Source organism: Miscanthus floridulus, chromosome 2 (assembly GCF_019320115.1).
Source record: "Miscanthus floridulus cultivar M001 chromosome 2, ASM1932011v1, whole genome shotgun sequence".
In the NCBI taxonomy this organism is placed as follows: domain Eukaryota; kingdom Viridiplantae; phylum Streptophyta; class Magnoliopsida; order Poales; family Poaceae; genus Miscanthus; species Miscanthus floridulus.
Window position 1 is genome coordinate 126,432,041 of NC_089581.1, and position 16,311 is coordinate 126,448,351.

At 46.7% G+C, this 16,311-nt stretch overlaps 1 protein-coding gene across 3 annotated transcripts; it reads right to left on the reverse strand.

Annotated features, from left to right (window-relative positions):
* Positions 1-11,093: 11,093 nt before the first annotated feature.
* Positions 11,094-15,793, reverse strand: LOC136529291 (membrane-anchored ubiquitin-fold protein 1). Of its 3 annotated transcripts, XM_066522381.1 has the most exons (5): positions 15,402-15,793; positions 15,106-15,286; positions 12,195-12,362; positions 12,020-12,111; positions 11,094-11,448 (listed from the first exon to the last, which is right to left on the reverse strand). In XM_066522381.1, exons 2-4 carry the CDS (start codon positions 15,236-15,238, stop codon positions 12,056-12,058), a joined length of 357 nt encoding a protein of 118 aa, XP_066378478.1. In that variant the 5' UTR covers positions 15,239-15,286; positions 15,402-15,793; the 3' UTR covers positions 11,094-11,448; positions 12,020-12,055. The 3 variants fall into 3 exon arrangements, with proteins under 3 accessions (XP_066378478.1, XP_066378470.1, XP_066378467.1); XM_066522373.1 differs by lacking the exon at positions 11,094-11,448 and having other exon boundaries at positions 11,516-12,111; positions 15,106-15,282; positions 15,402-15,776; XM_066522370.1 differs by lacking the exon at positions 11,094-11,448 and having other exon boundaries at positions 11,516-12,111; positions 15,402-15,769.
* Positions 15,794-16,311: the final 518 nt, after the last annotated feature.

Here is a 16,311-nt window from a genome sequence, read left to right on the forward strand (position 1 = left end):
TTCACCGGTCATAGGTGTGTAGAGAAGTTGATGACCGAGTTTAGGATAGATGGCCATACTATCAAGAGGGGAAAACTTATTTGCATATCGGTCACCTAGTACCACTCGAATGATCTAACTTTGTATCGTTGCTAGAATCGAGTGTTGAAAGGTCTGTGACCAGACATTGTGACCTGCGTGTCCGGTCAGTACCTGCGAGTCTGGTCAGAGAGTTCGGACAGTGGTTCTTTCGCATGAAGAAGTGACTGGATGCTAGGGGAGTCCGATCAGTGATGACCTAATGTGTCCAGTCATTAAAAGAGCTCTCTGGAACCTCTCTGGAAGTGACCGAACTCTGAGAGAGTCGAGTCCAGTCAGGGAGAAAGCAAAGTCCGGTCAGTTGTGCAGAGATGCGTTGGTAACTGGACTTAGCCTTGATGTGTTTAGTCATTGGACCTAGGCGTGTCTGGTTAGGAGTATGCGCTCATGGGAGCTAGCCATTGGAGCCCAACGGTCGGCTTTGAAAGGAGGGGACGTGTGGCATCATCCTAGCGATCGGACTCTGTGACCTACGCATCCAGTCGTTATGACCTGTGAGTCCGATCAGTGCGTGTTTTGCCCAGTAAAGGGGCAATGGCTCTTTTAGCCCTTGGGGCTATAAATACAAGTGGTGGCCGGCCTTGGGCTAGTTGCTGAGCACCCTCATGCCTATGTGGCTTGTGTAGGAGTGCTTGGGTGCCTTCTAACTCACTTGTGCTTGCAAGAGTGCGAATCAATTGTGAGTGAGTGTGATTCTAGTGCGTTGCATTATGAGATTGCATCGAGTGGCACTAGGTGTTCGAGTTGCAAGCCAGTGGTGCTTGTTACTCTTGGAGGTTGCCACCTCCTAGATGGCTTGATAGTGATCTCTATCGAAGCACGCAAAGAAGATTGTGCGGTGCTCCAGAGAAGTGATTGTGAGGGGTGTTATGCTCGCCCCGAAGAGCAACTCTAGTTGAGTGTGTCATTGAGCTACCCTCACTTATGGGTAGGTTCTTGCTGTGCCCAATATGTGGGCTTGGTGGGTGATGCCAATTTGCCGCCAAACCACCAAGTGAGCGATTGACACAACAGGGACAAGCTTGATGGCAACCAAGTGAACCTCGGGATAAAAATCACCGTGTCATCCTTGTCTTCCCGTTGGTTTGCATCCCCTTTACACAAGCTTGTATTTATATTCATATACATTGTGCTTGTGTAGTCGCTCTTGTAATTAGTTAGCTTGTGTAGCTTGCTAGTTACCTTCTTGTTTATATAGCATAGAAGTAGCTCTTGTGTGACTAATTTGGTTTGAGTAACCTTGTTAGTCACATTGCTTAGTTTGTGTAGCTAAGTAATTTGCGCTCTCTAATTTGGCTTGTGTAGCCTTGTTATTGAGCAATGCTAGTGAGCTTAGGTGGCTTTATGCTTTTGCTTACTAGATTGTGTAGGTGCTCCTCGGTTTGTTTGAAGTACTAGTTGCATAGGTTTGTGTGACCTTGCAAGCTAGAATTGGATAGGTAGCACTAGCTAGCCCGGCACCTTTGTTGCCTCTTTAGGATCTTTATAAGGTGTTTGTGAACTTAGATAGAGGGGTGTAGTCTTGGCTAGACCGATAATTTTAATTCCGCATTTGTTTTGGTTAGCCAGCGCGATTAAGTTTTAGAAAGAACTATTCACCCTCCTCCCCTTCTAGTCCGCCATCTCGACCCTACACCAAGGTTGCTTATTATTTCATTGAAGATCATTATATCATTGATGTTTCCACCATTCTTGTTTCTATCTTCAAGAGATCTAAAGAAATTAAAATCCCCCACAATCATCCAGTTAATAGGGTCATCAACTTGCAGGTTGTTAAGCCAGTGAACAAAAGCATCTCTATCAGCCCCTGACAAGGACCATAGACAGTGGTGAGAAACCAGATGTGACCATTATGCATTGAGGAAAACTTGGCAGTGATGGAGAATTTGTTGATCTCAATAACCTCCCCCAAAAAATAGAGTCGTTCCAACCAAGAAGAATACCACCAGAAGTACCGGTAGAAGGAGAGAAAGCAAACTTGTTGAAGCGTTTGGGAGCAAGCTTTTTGATCAAAGAGTGGTCAAAGTGATCTCTCTTAGTTTCTTGTATACAATAAATAGAACAAGCACATTCCTCAATTTTATCTTTAACAGCACTGCATTTATCTTCTGAATTGATGCCTTTGATGTTCCAATTGAGAATGTTCCAGTTTCTATTTAGACTAGGTGTTGAGCTGTTCAAGTTTGTGTTACTATCCATGGAAAAAAAATTCAATAAAAAGGTAGCCCTTAGCCCACAGGGTGTGGGAATGAATGGTTGATTGCATTCCATCTCAATGTACGTCAGTACATAAGGACGCCGGGGTGGCTTACCAGCCAACCACACAGGCGTACATGCCACTAATCAAGGATTGACTACTATAATTACACAAACTATAATTACTATAGTCTAACACTCCCCCGCAGTCTAATCGGGAGCATCACTAACGGTCAGGCTGGACCGAAACTCCTGGAACAATGAGGTGGGGAGACCCTTGGTGAAGACGTCGGCATATTGTGATGTCATAGGAACGTGAAGAACTCGAACATGACCGAGGGCGACCTTCTCTCGAACAAAATGGAGATCGATCTCAACATGCTTCGTCCGCTGATGCTGCACTGGATTGCTAGAGAGGTATATGGCACTAACGTGGTCACAATATACCAGGGTGGCATGGCGAGGTGGGTAGCGAAGCTCAAGGAGTAACTGACGTAACCAAGTAGTTTCGGCGACACCGTTCGCCACAGCACGGTATTCGGCCTCGGCGTTGGACCGGGAGACCGTGTGTTGGCGCTTGGAAGACCATGACACCAGGTTGTCTCCGAGGAACACTGCATAGCCAGAGGTCGACCGGCGAGTATCGGGACATCCAGCCCAGTCGGCATCCGTGTAGACAACGAGCTCCGTAGGGGAAGACCGGAGCATAGTCAGTCCAAGTGACATAGTGCCCTGTAGGTATCGCAAGATGCGCTTGAGAGCTGCGAGGTGTGGCTCTCGAGGATCATGCATATAGAGACAAATCTGCTGAACAGCAAAGGCAATGTCTGGACGGGTGAAAGTCAAATACTGTAGAGCACCTGCCAGGCTGTGGTACTGAGTAGCGTCACCAATAGGAGGTCCATCTGCAGATAATTTGGAGTGGAGATCAACAGGCGTGATGCATGGCTTGCACGCACTCATCCCGGTGTGCTCCAAAATATCATGAGTGTACTGCCGTTGGGAGAGAAACAGACCATCTGCAGAGCGTGTCACAGAAATGCCCAAAAAATGATGAAGCTGGCCCATGTTCGTCATAGCAAACTCACGCTGAAGAGCCCCAATAACACGTCGGAGGAACTCGGCAGAAGAGGCAGTGAGGACGATGTCATCCACATAGAGCAACAAATAGGCAGTGTCTGACCCTCGGCGAGAAATAAATAGCGAACTGTCCGACTTGGTTTCAACAAATCCAATGGAAGAGAGATATGAAGCGAACCTGTGATGCCAAGCACGAGGAGCCTGCTTCAGTCCATACAGAGACTTGTTGAGTCGACAAACCAGGTCCGAACGGGAGGAATCCACAAAACCAGATGGCTGCACGCAGTACACTGTCTCGGTGAGAGTGCCATGTAAGAATGCATTCTTCACATCTAACTGATGGATGGGCCAGTTCTGAGAGAGAGCCAGAGAGAGAATAACCCAAACTGTCGCTGGCTCGACGACCGGACTGAAAGTCTCATCATAATCCAGACCAGGGCGCTGGGTAAAACCTCGAAGGACCCAGCGTGCCTTGTAGCGATCAAGAGACCCATCTGCGTGCAGTTTGTGCCGAAAAATCCACTTGCCAGTAACAAGATTGACTCCGGGAGGGCGTGGTACCAGGCTCCAGGTGTCATTGGCGATTAGTGCATCAAACTCAGCCTGCATAGCAGAGCGCCAATTGGGATCTGACAGGGCAGCGCGAACAGAGCGGGGCAGAGGCGACATGGGCACAGCGTGGAGGTTGAGGCGATCCATGGGCTGTGCTATGCCGGCCTTGCCGTGGGTGCGCATGGAGTGCGCATTGTCGACAGGGGTGATGGAGATTGGCCTGGTGGCGAGCGTGCGTCCGGTGGCCGCGGCGCTACTGGCAACAGCCTGTGTACGAGGCATAGGGGCAGCAGCGCCGGCCTAGGACGTGGTCGGCGAGGAGGCGCTGCTGGCTACAGCGCCGGTAGTCGTCGCGGCGGAGGGGAAGCTAGGCGCCCCTGGTCCAACACGCGATGCTAGAGACCGCGGCCCGGCGCTCAACGGCGCAGGAGGTGGCATGGGTGCCTCAACAGCCCCACGAGCGTCGGGAGAAGTACCTGCATGCACAAACTTTGCTCCAGGAATAGGAGCGGTGAGGTCACTGTCGTCAAGAAGAAAGTCCAAGGCTGAGGATGCCATTGGTGAGGTAGACATGTCGGCGAAGGGAAAAAAAGATTCATCAAAAACGACATGTCTGGAGGTGATGATGCGATTCGACTCTAGCTCGAGACACCGATAGCCTTTGTGTTCCGAGGAGTAGCCGAGGAAGACACATAAGGATGAACGGGGTGCAAGTTTGTGGGGTGCTGTGGAAGACATGTTGGGGTAACAGGCACAGCCAAAGACCTTGAGATGCTCATAGGATGGCTGGGTCGAATGTAAATGGTAGTAGGGAGTGGAGGAGGCGAGGGTTTTGGTGGGGAGCCGGTTGACGAGGTATGTGGCGGTGTGAAGTGCCTCAACCTAGTAATCTGGAGGGAGAATCGCCTGAAATAAGAGAGAGCGCAAAATGTTATTAAGAGTGCGAATGGAACGTTCGGCTTTGCCATTTTGCTGGGATGTGTAGGGGCACGACATGCGAAGGGTAACACCGTGGGAGAGAAAGAACATGCGGGCCAGGGAATTGTCAAACTCCCGGCCGTTGTCGCACTGGACGCTCTTGATGGTGGTGCCAAATTGCATGTGAGCATAAGCAAAAAATTTGGCAAGAGTAGAAAAAGTGTCGGATTTTAGGCGAAGCGGAAATGTCCAAATGTAGTGTGAGCAATCATCTAAAATAACAAGATAATATTTGTAGCCTGACACACTAACAATAGGAGATGTCCAAAGATCACAGTGTATTAAATCAAAATTATTTGTAGCTCTAGAACTGGATAAACCGAAAGGAAGTCGAGTGTGATGTCCGAGCTGGCAAGCATGACACAAATGATGAAAATCATCTTTATTACACGAGATGACACTGGAGCTAATAAGTTTGGACAAAGCTTCACGCCCAAGATGACCGAGACGACGATGCCAAATCGAAGTGGGGGCAACGAGGAGTGCGGAGGTGGCTGGTGGATAGAACGGGTAGAGGTCGCCAGAGCTATTGCACCTGGCGATCACGTTCCTGGTTTGCAAATCCTTCACAGAAAGAACAAACAGATCAAACTCGATGGAACAGTTATTGTCGGTGGTAAAGCGACGAATGGAAATTAAGTTCTTAATGATATGTGGGGAGACCAAAACATTATTAAGAACTAAATTCCGATGCGGAAAAGAAAAAGTATGTGATCCGATGGCAGTGACAGGAAGTAAAGCACCATTTCCCACAATGATAGATGAAGGTGTAGAGGAATTTGGGAGGGAAATGGTGGAGATTTTACCAGCATCCGCAGTCATGTGCGAGCCGGCACCAGAGTCGGCGTACCACTCCGATGGTGCCAGTGGGTTGAGCGTCATGGTGTTGAAGTTCTGCACTAGAGAGTCTTGGTTCCATGCGCCTCCATGTGTGGGGTTCCAGGGTGTCGACGGGGGTTGGTAGGGAGCTCCCTGGAACATCGGTGTCGAAGGCGCACCTCCCCCGTAGGAGTACGGGTAGCTGGGGCCGTAGACGCTGCTGCCGGGGTGGCTGTAGGTGCTGCCACCGGGAACGCCGCCGAAGGGAGCGTCGTACTGTGGAACGGCAGCGAACACCGACGGAGGTGGAGGTGGCCGGCCGTACGGCCACATCTGCAGCGTGCCCGCCCACGGGTGCGCGAAGGAGGGCTGGCCGGCGCCACCGTGCTGTCGCGCTGGTGTGCCACCGTGCTGTCGTCGTCCGCCATGGGAGCCGGGAGGCTAGCGCGAGGGGACGAGGAGACAGCGGCGGGGCACGACGGGATCGGCGGCCGGACGACGCAGGAGCGGCGGCCGGGCGATCGAGACGGGATCGGCGACCAGAGGCGGCGCGGCGCGGCGTCTAGGCGATCGGAGATCAGCGACCAGAGACGGCGCGGGCAGCGGCTGGGCGATCGGGTGGCGCAGCGATGGGATCGGCGGCGTCCGGGCGCGAGGAGCGGCGGCCAGGGACGGCGATCGGATCGGCGGCGGCGCGGAGAAATTAGGGTTGCGGAAGCGTAGCGGATCGTAACCGCGGTGATACCATGTTAGCTTGGGAATGAATGGTTGATTGCATTCCATCTCAATGTACGTCAGTACATAAGGACGCCGGGGTGGCTTACCAGCCAACCACACAGGCGTACATGCCACTAATCAAGGATTGACTACTATAATTACACATACTATAATTACTATAGTCTAACAGAATGAAGGAAAGGAGTTCTGGTGATTTGATACTCAATATCAGAATTTTCTGAAAGATGAGACCAAACAGTTTGAATAGCAGCCAGAGTAAAAGAGACAACCCAGGAGATAATTAGCACAGCATGCAAGGAGATAACATAATTTGCCATCCAGCAAATTAAACCACCAAAGGTTTTGTGGTTGCAAAACAACCCACACGACATCCAGCATGACCAGTTCAGCAACAATTTATAACAACATAGAAGACCAGGGCATTCCCTGGGAGGTAACAAACTAAAGGCCCACCACTTTATTAGGACACAAAAGTTTCCGGCGCCAGAGCTACTTCAGCCTCCTTCTCAGTCCTGGGAGCTAGAAGTAGTTCTACTGTCACCTCCGAAGGATAAATGCAGCAGTAGTCAATGGCCAGTTTCTGTATTTCAACAATGGGTATTAGGGGGACAATGGACCCCATTTCAGCAAATTTAGCTACAGATGAAAGCCCAGGAAATTCGGTAGCTTGACAAGTGGGAGAGAGGAGAATGTCTCCCAAGAGTTGAGACTGTGGCTTGACCTTTTTACTCTTGCTCTTGCCTCTGGTGACAGTTTTCTTAGGGAGGACACTGGCAGGTTTATGTCCATCAAGCTTTCCAGCAAATCTTGGGCTCCTTCCAAGCTTCATGGTGGTGAAAGGAGTTGTAGTACTGCGCTTTCTCTTTATTGTTGCAGCAAGGTTTTCTTCTCCCAAGCCCTCAATCTGATTTCCAGCAGCAGAGGCATTCTGGTCACGCACAAAAATACTACCAATGATTTCTTGACTTGCTCCTTCAGTAGTTTGGTTACCAAGGATTCTTTTCCTGATCTTGAATCTTATTCTATAATAGACCTTGGTGATCTGTGAAGTTCTAGCAGGCACTTCAGTAGGATTATGGTGGGGCTGAGTATCATCAGAGCTTTGTAACAGCAGCTTGGATGGCTCAGAAGAGGATGACAAAGAGGGCTGCATTCTGATCAGAGATGTTTACAGCAATCTGTAGTGATGTGATCCCCAAGGCAGTAAGATCAACTTGAATCAAAGAGCCTGGTACAGTAAAACTACCCATGATTTTGGAAGACCCATTATTGTTTTGACTAGCAGTTAGATGCTTAAGTCCTCCAGCAAGGAATTTTACGATAGCCTCCCTTTGCTCAATGACTTTCTGACTTTCTGAATGATTGTTTGAATTGCTTCTAATGATGAAACTTCAGAGCTGGGTGGTCAAGACTAGCATCTTGGTTCTGGGAATCTTGCAGTTTTGTTTGATTAGTTTTTAGCAGTATCAATCACCAGAGAGGTTTGAACCACTCTCTTGTTTTCGATAATGAGTTCTCTGTTTGCACCTTGTCCCTGCTGCAGAAAGGGAACAATGGAGGAGGAGTCAGCCCCTCCATGGATAGCAGAGCCATTATCTTCCACCATGGCTTCTTGGTCTGTATCTGATTTTCCTCAATCAACTGATTCATCATTTGATCAGCCATCTGCATGATGTTGTTGACTTCTCTAGGAGCGACAGGCCCCTCAAAAGGGTGAGGGTTGCTATTGTGCTCAGGTGGATCTTCTTCATTGGTAGGTGCAGGTGGAGGTGGAGGTGGGGCTGGGGGTGGGGGTTCAGATTGAGCCAACAGCTCTGTGGTTTTTCCACTGGTGGAAGGGACGTGAAGGGTTTCCTTCTGCTGAAAGCAGGAGGGGGCAAAGAGTCACTCGAAACCTTGGGGACATTGAGTCGACCAGTGAATTAGGGGAACAGAAACGTTTCCCTCATTAGTGCACACGGCGTTAAGGGGGGAGTGCAGGGTTTAGCAGCCCATTTAAGTTGAAGGCGAGCTTTTCTTTGATAACAGAATCGAGCCCGGTGCCCATAATTAAAACAATAAATGCACCTAATTTCTCCCCTGCATTCTCTAACTAAATACTTCGAGCTTAAACAACGATAGCAGAGTTTGGTAGAGGGGCTGGGGGAGAAGATGAAAATATCACCTTGGGGGGGAGGCTGACCATTAGTGTACTTCGATTGAAGAGAAATGGCAGCTGGGCCATTATTGCAATTAATATTCAGATCAGCTTTGAGTTTTTGAAAAACCCTTTGTACTGAAACAACTGAAGGAGTTGGAGCTCGAAAATGCCCACTGTGAAAATCTTTTGAACAATGCTCAGCTGAACTAGCATAGCTTGTCATAATAGTATTATCATCTGTATTCATCTCATCAGAAACAGGAGTAATATCATCACTATTATTCAATAAACTTTCATTGAACACGGACTGATTGGGGGCGTACAAGTGCAGAGAGCTCCCGCTCTGTGCAGGGTCTGGGGAAGGGTGTCAGTGGTAAGCCTTACCCTCACCTATGTAATGCGAGGAGACCGCGACTCGAACCCGGGACCTTCCGGTCACCGGTGCCGGTCCTAGGATTTTAAGGGCTCTTTGGCGATCTCGTCGCAACGGCCCCTCTTGACCATGTATAAAATCTTATAATATATAGGCGCTAATTTTACTTGCAAAACGAAAACAAATTCAATAATATATTTTTAATTTAACATGTCTTATAATTATCGACGAACAATGTAGATTAAGCAATATATTTGTAGATGTATGATAATTATCGAGGAACAATGTAGATTAAAAAAACAATATATTTGTTTTCTTTTCTCATCCATGACAAATGTTTTTTTAGGTAACATTCTAAAATTCTAACACCTAAATTGAAAGAAAAATATGACTATATAGGTACAGAGTACTAGAAGTCTAGAATACTATACAAATAATTAATTTGGATTAAAAATTAAAAAAAATACCTTGGCCCTAAACAACTGATCGGTGATCGCAATTCGTAAGAAGCCAATAATCAAGATGTCGTCGTCGTGGAGCCCTGCCTGGTCGCTGTCCTCGTGCGTCGTATCCGTGTCTCCGGTAGTCTAGCTCTTCGCGGCGGCGCGGCTCGCCAGCTCCGCGTGTGTAAGGCGCACGTCGCGAACTCACGATCAGAGTGTGCCGTGTGCAGCGTGACTCCACGCCTCCTCTCAACCCGAGGGCCGTGGAAAAAGAAAACTAGGAAAGATATGCCGATGTTGTCTTTTTGGCCGCCTTGTTAGTTTTATGTTTCTCTTCTCATTAATTTGCTAATACCTAATGGACTATAGGACCAAGGGGTTTGTATACCTGGGCTTAGACCCCTCCTTCGCTTGGGTCCTCGGCTGTCGCACCTCATGCCCTACCCCTAGAGCCGGCACTGTCGGTCACAGGCAGTAAGACTTTACCACTTGCATCAGACCGACAGCTTCCCAAGATTCAGAATGGTTGACTTGGAACAAAAAACAAAACATGTAAGCCGAGAAGTAGGACATAAAAAATCACCAACTCTAAAAACCGAAGTAAAGGGGTGTTTGGTTCCTACAGGAAAATTTTAGTCCATGTTCCATCGGATGTTTGGACACATGCATGAAGTATTAAATATAGATGAAAAAAATAACTAATTGCACAGATTGTGGCTAATTTGCGAGACGAATTTTTTAAACCTAATTAGACCATGATTTGACAATGTTGTGCTACAGTAAATATATGCTAATGGCGAATTAATTAGGCTTAATAAATTCGTCTCGTAAATTAGCCTCCATCTATGTAATTAGTTTTATAATTAACTCATATTTAGTTCTCCTAAATAGCATCTGAACGTCCGATGTGACATGGACTAAAATTTAGTCCAGAAAACCAAACACCCCCTAAGCTCTCTAAGCTCTCTGGACGAGACTTTCTGACAGGAGAGTCCTGAATCAACTTCTCGTCAAAAGAGACCTTTGCAGATATCTTGCGCTTGCTTCTTTTCCTGGATTTAGTGATCCAACTATCTTTCTCTTCCTTTTCCCACTTTCTCCATTCACGCTTCCAATCAGCACCTCCATCACGCCACATGTGAAAGTATATGTCGAAATGGTCTGTAGTGATTCTATTGAGAACACGAACAAGCAAACCCACATGCTTAGAGGCAACAGAGAAGCGAAAATGGCGCTCATTTTGAAGAGACACATGAAAACCAGCAGGAGAGCCGCCAAGACAGCAATGGAGAGCCATGGCTACTGAATCTTCTGTAAGCCAAAATAGAAATCTCCGGAAAACTACGAGCATAAAGAACGAACCATCCGGTGACGAAGTGTGATGAGCCGAGGACGAGAACTTGTGCAGCACTTCAACCTGAAACCTCTTACCAGGAGAGAAGTCTCAGTCGCTCACAAGTTCCGCAAGTGCAGGGTCCTGCTCCAGCTCGAGCAAAGGCCCAGGAGACTTGCGGGCCTGAGCCATGACAAGAGGAGCCAACGCGGGGGAGGAGGGCGACGGCAACGAGGGCGGTGGAAGCAGGAGAGGACGACGAGGAACGCGGAGGGAGAGGTGCCGAAGGAGAGCACGGGGGCGAGAGCGAGAGAGCCATATATGCTGGAGATGGAGAGAATCAATCATCAAATCTTAAGGCCAAGTCACTTGTGACCATTCTCAATGTGACTATCTCAATTGCATTACTCCCTGCAAAACACATGTTAGCTACACACATTTGTGTTTATATCAATCACCGAAACCCTATGATCTCCACAAAGGGGCCTAGATGCGTTAAACTAGGCCCAGCTGCCATTCATGGCCTAGTTGGCAAATGAAAAACCCAACATAGAAAAAAAAAACACACTGCCTTGTCACTCCAAAACCACAAAATTTGAGCCCAAGGTAAAAAAACAAAACAGCATTGATAGTTGAGACGTCAGACTTAGGCAGCACTGGAGTTGAGTGTCAAAATCGGAGGCAAGCGTGAGACTTGTTCCATTCTTTTACTGGTCACCTGATACATTTTGATGCAACTTGGGTCAATACAACCTCATGGTAACTGATGCAAACTGAGATCAACAGGCAATGAAGGACTGCTAGTTTCATGTATGAACAACACTTACAAAACATATCATTGTGATTCAAAACCATATAGCCAGCAAACTAATATACGGCAGATCAGTTACCAGATTACAATTGGTTTTAGAGGAACATAATAGAAATTGATCAGTTAGAATGCCGTTCCAAAAAGTTCATTTAGCATGGAAGGCATATATTAAACACGTCACCCGGAGTAGCATAAATATAGAAGAGAACGTGAAACCATGGAAGATTGGATAAGACGGACATCGTAGTTTAGACACTAATGATTGCCTTCAAAGTGTGTGCTTGGCATAACTCAAGATTAAGGGCAATTAGCAGCCAGCTGCCTTCAAAGTGTGTGCTTGATGCAAACTCATGATTAAAGGGCACTTAACAGCTCCTGAAGCTTGCCCGTGATACTTCAAAACGAAATAAAAGGAGAAAGGGCCTCGAACATAATACAACACTCTAGCAAGAGCAGAAAGAGTGGGGAGGAAACTGACATAGCCACATTCTCTTTGCTACTATTCACAATGCTGTCACATAATGGCACAACCGCACCTGAAATCTTTCGCTTTCTTTGCTGCTCTTTTATCTGTTATCAGCAGATCAAATACAAATTATATTCAAGGATGTGACAGCAAGATGCTATATTCCTTGCAAAGGTAAAACAATTACCAGACTGTTTGCTTGAAGTCGGTGCACGGACGACGACATGCATCGTTGTCATCCCAGAGAAGTCGCAAATTGGGCTTTTGCATTCTGATAGGGTTTTGTTGTTCTCCAGTATCTTCCCAGCATTAATAAGCTTAAGATCATTCACAGTCCTAGGACCTTTCTCCTTATCTGTTGAGAAGGAACAGTAAGAACACTAAAACAAGCTTAGAATAATAAGATAAAAAGAAATACTGAAGGAAACTGAGATGCAGTTTGGTGGTGTACAGAAACACAGCACTATATTTAGTATATTCAAGTTGAATCGGTTAAAGGAAATGAAGAAATCCAGCAAGACAAAGGGCGTACCCAGTGCAGAGAGCTCCCGCTCTGTGCGGGGGTCTAGGGAAGGGTGTCAGTGGCAAGCCTTACCCTCGCCTGTGCAATGCGAGGAGACCGCGACTCGAACCCGGGACCTTCCAGTCACAGGCGGTAAGACTCTACCGCTTGCACCAGGCCAAATGATGCAATATAAGAAGGATAGGATGACATTGGGAAATTGTCCCCAAGATTCACCGCTGACTCGAGAGTTTTACCAGATTGGTAGTGTGATCCCTTTGTTCTATGCCATTATTCAACTAGAACCATGAAACCTCACAGGTTCTACTTTTGCCACTTCACTCTTGCTCACCATGTAACAAGATGCCACATTCCGTTACCCCTACCCTCTATAGGATAAGGAAACAGGTGTGAGATAATTCATTTAAATGGAGACGGGTTATGTCAGACATTTCAAAAGCAGAAACATGTATCTAATATCTAGTTCGCAGGCAAGAAGTGGAGGCCTCCAAGGATATGTACGTCAATAAAGATGAACTAACAACCGAGTTTATAGAACAAATGGATATGTTTATGCTGAACACAAACTGACAATATACCAGTTTTACAATTGCAAATTGCTACAGCAAGCAGGCACAATATTCAACACTAATAATAAGAAGAATCAAGATTTATATTCAAGACGAACCACTTCTTCTCAAAAAAACTAAGTCATGATAGTTTCCTGAGTATTGGCATCAAAGCAGTCTAGTCAAATTTCACTACAAAATAAGCTAGTTTACCACCAGTTCTAGCAGCATCAATCAAATATCACCTGTTAAAAGTTGGCCTACAAAACAGGCTTACATAGAACAGATCATGTGATATTAATCAAACCCGTTACATCTGAAATTATGATGTATACTCAGATGTTGAACATTATGTGATTAAGACAAGCACAGCATGCTCAATTTAAGCATATTTGCATTATGCACTACAAATTTTATCTAGTTGACTTGATATATTATGATCTTGTAACAAGCCATACCAGACATTTCGGTTGAATAGTTATGAAGAACATATTTGTTAACTCTAGAAATCAAATAGCAGAACTTGCATTTGTTGCTTTAGATACTGCAAGTGGAAGTATATATGTCGGACCACAAATAATAAGTAGTCTAAGCGCTTAAGCTTTTTTTTCACTCTGCTAATAGGGAACACAAAACTAACTTTGTTGCTAATGCATCCTGGCCTTCCAGTGTAAACAGAAGCCAAGCATTTGCAGGGAGTGATTTACATATATACAGTTCTTAAGTTGGTGTAGGATGTATACAAGTGGAGCATTACTGCAATACTCCGTGGTATGAGCATGAGATCTCTAGCACTTCTGACTAGCCTTTCTTATCATGATTATCTTTCTAACACTGGTGTAGCAGTTGGTCCTTACTCCTTAATCAGCTTGATCTCAAATCATCAGAAAATTTGTGCCCAGGTAGACTGAAGCACCTCTCGTCAAATCATCAAAAGATTTGTGCCCGGGTAGACAGAAGCACCTCTCATTACTGATCCAGAAAAGTTCTAATTGCCGAATCAGGCAACCACAAACCTGGCCCTATCCCTGAAGGGACACTGGCTGTTTATTTCTTCAAAACAAACAAGAGCACTTGGACAGAAGTTGCCATCAAACAAATTGGCCTAACATTATCCTTCTAATGTGGTCTGGTTCTGTGTTCAATGCTGAGGTTACAACCACCCTCATTCAAATGTGATATTTCATAAGAAAGAATGGTGCATACACGCTACAAAGCCAAAGGTAATAAAGTCCATGACATTCAGATGTTTATGCTCTTTTCCTTCACTGCAAGCAGTTTACCACACATGAAGTTCAATCCGTATCAGGTTATTACAAACTTATTTTATTTTAAGCATATTCAGTACGACAGATCTCATGTACAAACTATAGGCGCTAGAGCGACACAAAAGAGCATTACAGGCAACCATAACACGACTCTCACTTAAAGGGTGTGTACTTCCTCAGCTGCTCCAAGGAAAGATAGAACTGTTGTTTACTCAAAATGTAAAGTCTCCTCTACTTCCCTAGCTGCTCTGCAGCACTAACGTTCTCCATTTATTAAATTCCTATTGCTGTCTCTCAATAGTTAATTTGGATCAACCACTCCACCTTACCACACATATACACATTTAGCAGAAAAGGTACAGAAGATTTATTATTTGGATATGAGCAACCCCAGTAAATTAATTGAACCTAAGCACCATAGGTTCCAGCAGTAATAGCCCCAGCCAAATATGATTGGCAGGAAGCTCAACAGATTAGGTTTCGTGGAGAGACAAGGCTCAATTATTTGTCCTTGAAACTGACGGATTGGCCATGACGGCGACGCCACAGTGCAGTACACCTCAAGATTCCAAACTAGATGGTGGGCGTTCCAGGGGCAGAATCCGACCCAAGAAAGCGACGGCCGCGCCAATACCAATCGCACAGCTCCAGCGCCACTCGCCGGTGCTAAGAACCAACCTTCTTTTTCTCTCGCGCCTACCGCTGCGCTGCAACCGCGACAGCGGGAAGGAAAGCGCGTGCGTGCGTGCGGGGGCTCACCTTTGGGCCACTGGGCGATGATGGTCTCCTTGAGCGTGGCGACGGTGGACGCCGGCGGGAAGCGCCTGGGCCCGATGTCGGTGCCGTCCGGCAGCCGGAACTTGATCTCGAACTGCTCCTGGACGCCGGACATCTCCAGGGACGGACCAGATGCTATGCTGCAGAGGGCCTAAACACCTGCCTGCCAAGAATAGGGCTTTCCTACCGTCAAGGCGTCAACGCTGTATAAATACTAACATGTATAGAAGGAAAGAAGCGTCACGCCACGAGGAATGAGGAGCCGATTGGTTTCTTACCGCGGACGGGGAGGACGGAATCGAAGGGAGCGGCGGCCGGGCGAATCTGTCAGGAGCGTTGGCCGGGGTCCGCTGCCTTGGGCCAGGGACGGATCAAAAAACCCGCAGCGGAGGGCGGATCATAGGAGGCCACGAGCATCAACAAGGGAGAAGAACAAGAAACAAGAAGCAAAGTAGTCGAGGGAGGAGAAGACGAGGAGCGGCGACAGTGGGGGGCGGTGGTGGGTCAAACTGAGGGAAGAGGCAGTAGTCCAGGGCCAGAGGAGGAGGGTCCGTCCGTCCGCTTGTCGCGGCCGCGCAACAGGATGGAAAGCGAGGGAGCAAAGGTGGGCGAAGGCTCCTCGTCTCGGCTGCCGAGCCAAGACCGCGTTTTGTCCTGGGACGGGCGAGGAGCCGGTAGGGCTGAAGCTCCGGATTCACTGCGGGCATCACATCACCCACTCGCACTAATTCCACAATCACTCAGCATGTAATCACGATCCCAAACATGTTCGTACTGTCAATATTTTAGGCCTTGCTTTAGTATATGGTTTTTTTATCAGGTTTTCGCTCTGGCCTGTTCGTTTACTAAGCAAAAAAAAAATCTTACTTTTTATATTACTAGTAAATATGTCTATGTATTGTAAATGGTAAAGAAAAAACTATATAAATGCATAAAATTGGATTAGTTATTTTGAAGGGTTAAAAGAAAGAGTTAAGGTTTTTGAAGGTGGGGTAAGAAGGATAAGGGTTTGGTGCAGGTTTGACCTAATTATTACATGCAACACACAATTACACAAAAGCTCTTAATAGCTTGGGATTTTGTCATTATATAAAAATAGTAAAAATATGGGGTGCCACATAAAATTAAGATTTCATAAGAAATTTGGTGTTTAAATACACCATTGTAAATTATTTTTATTTTTAAAAT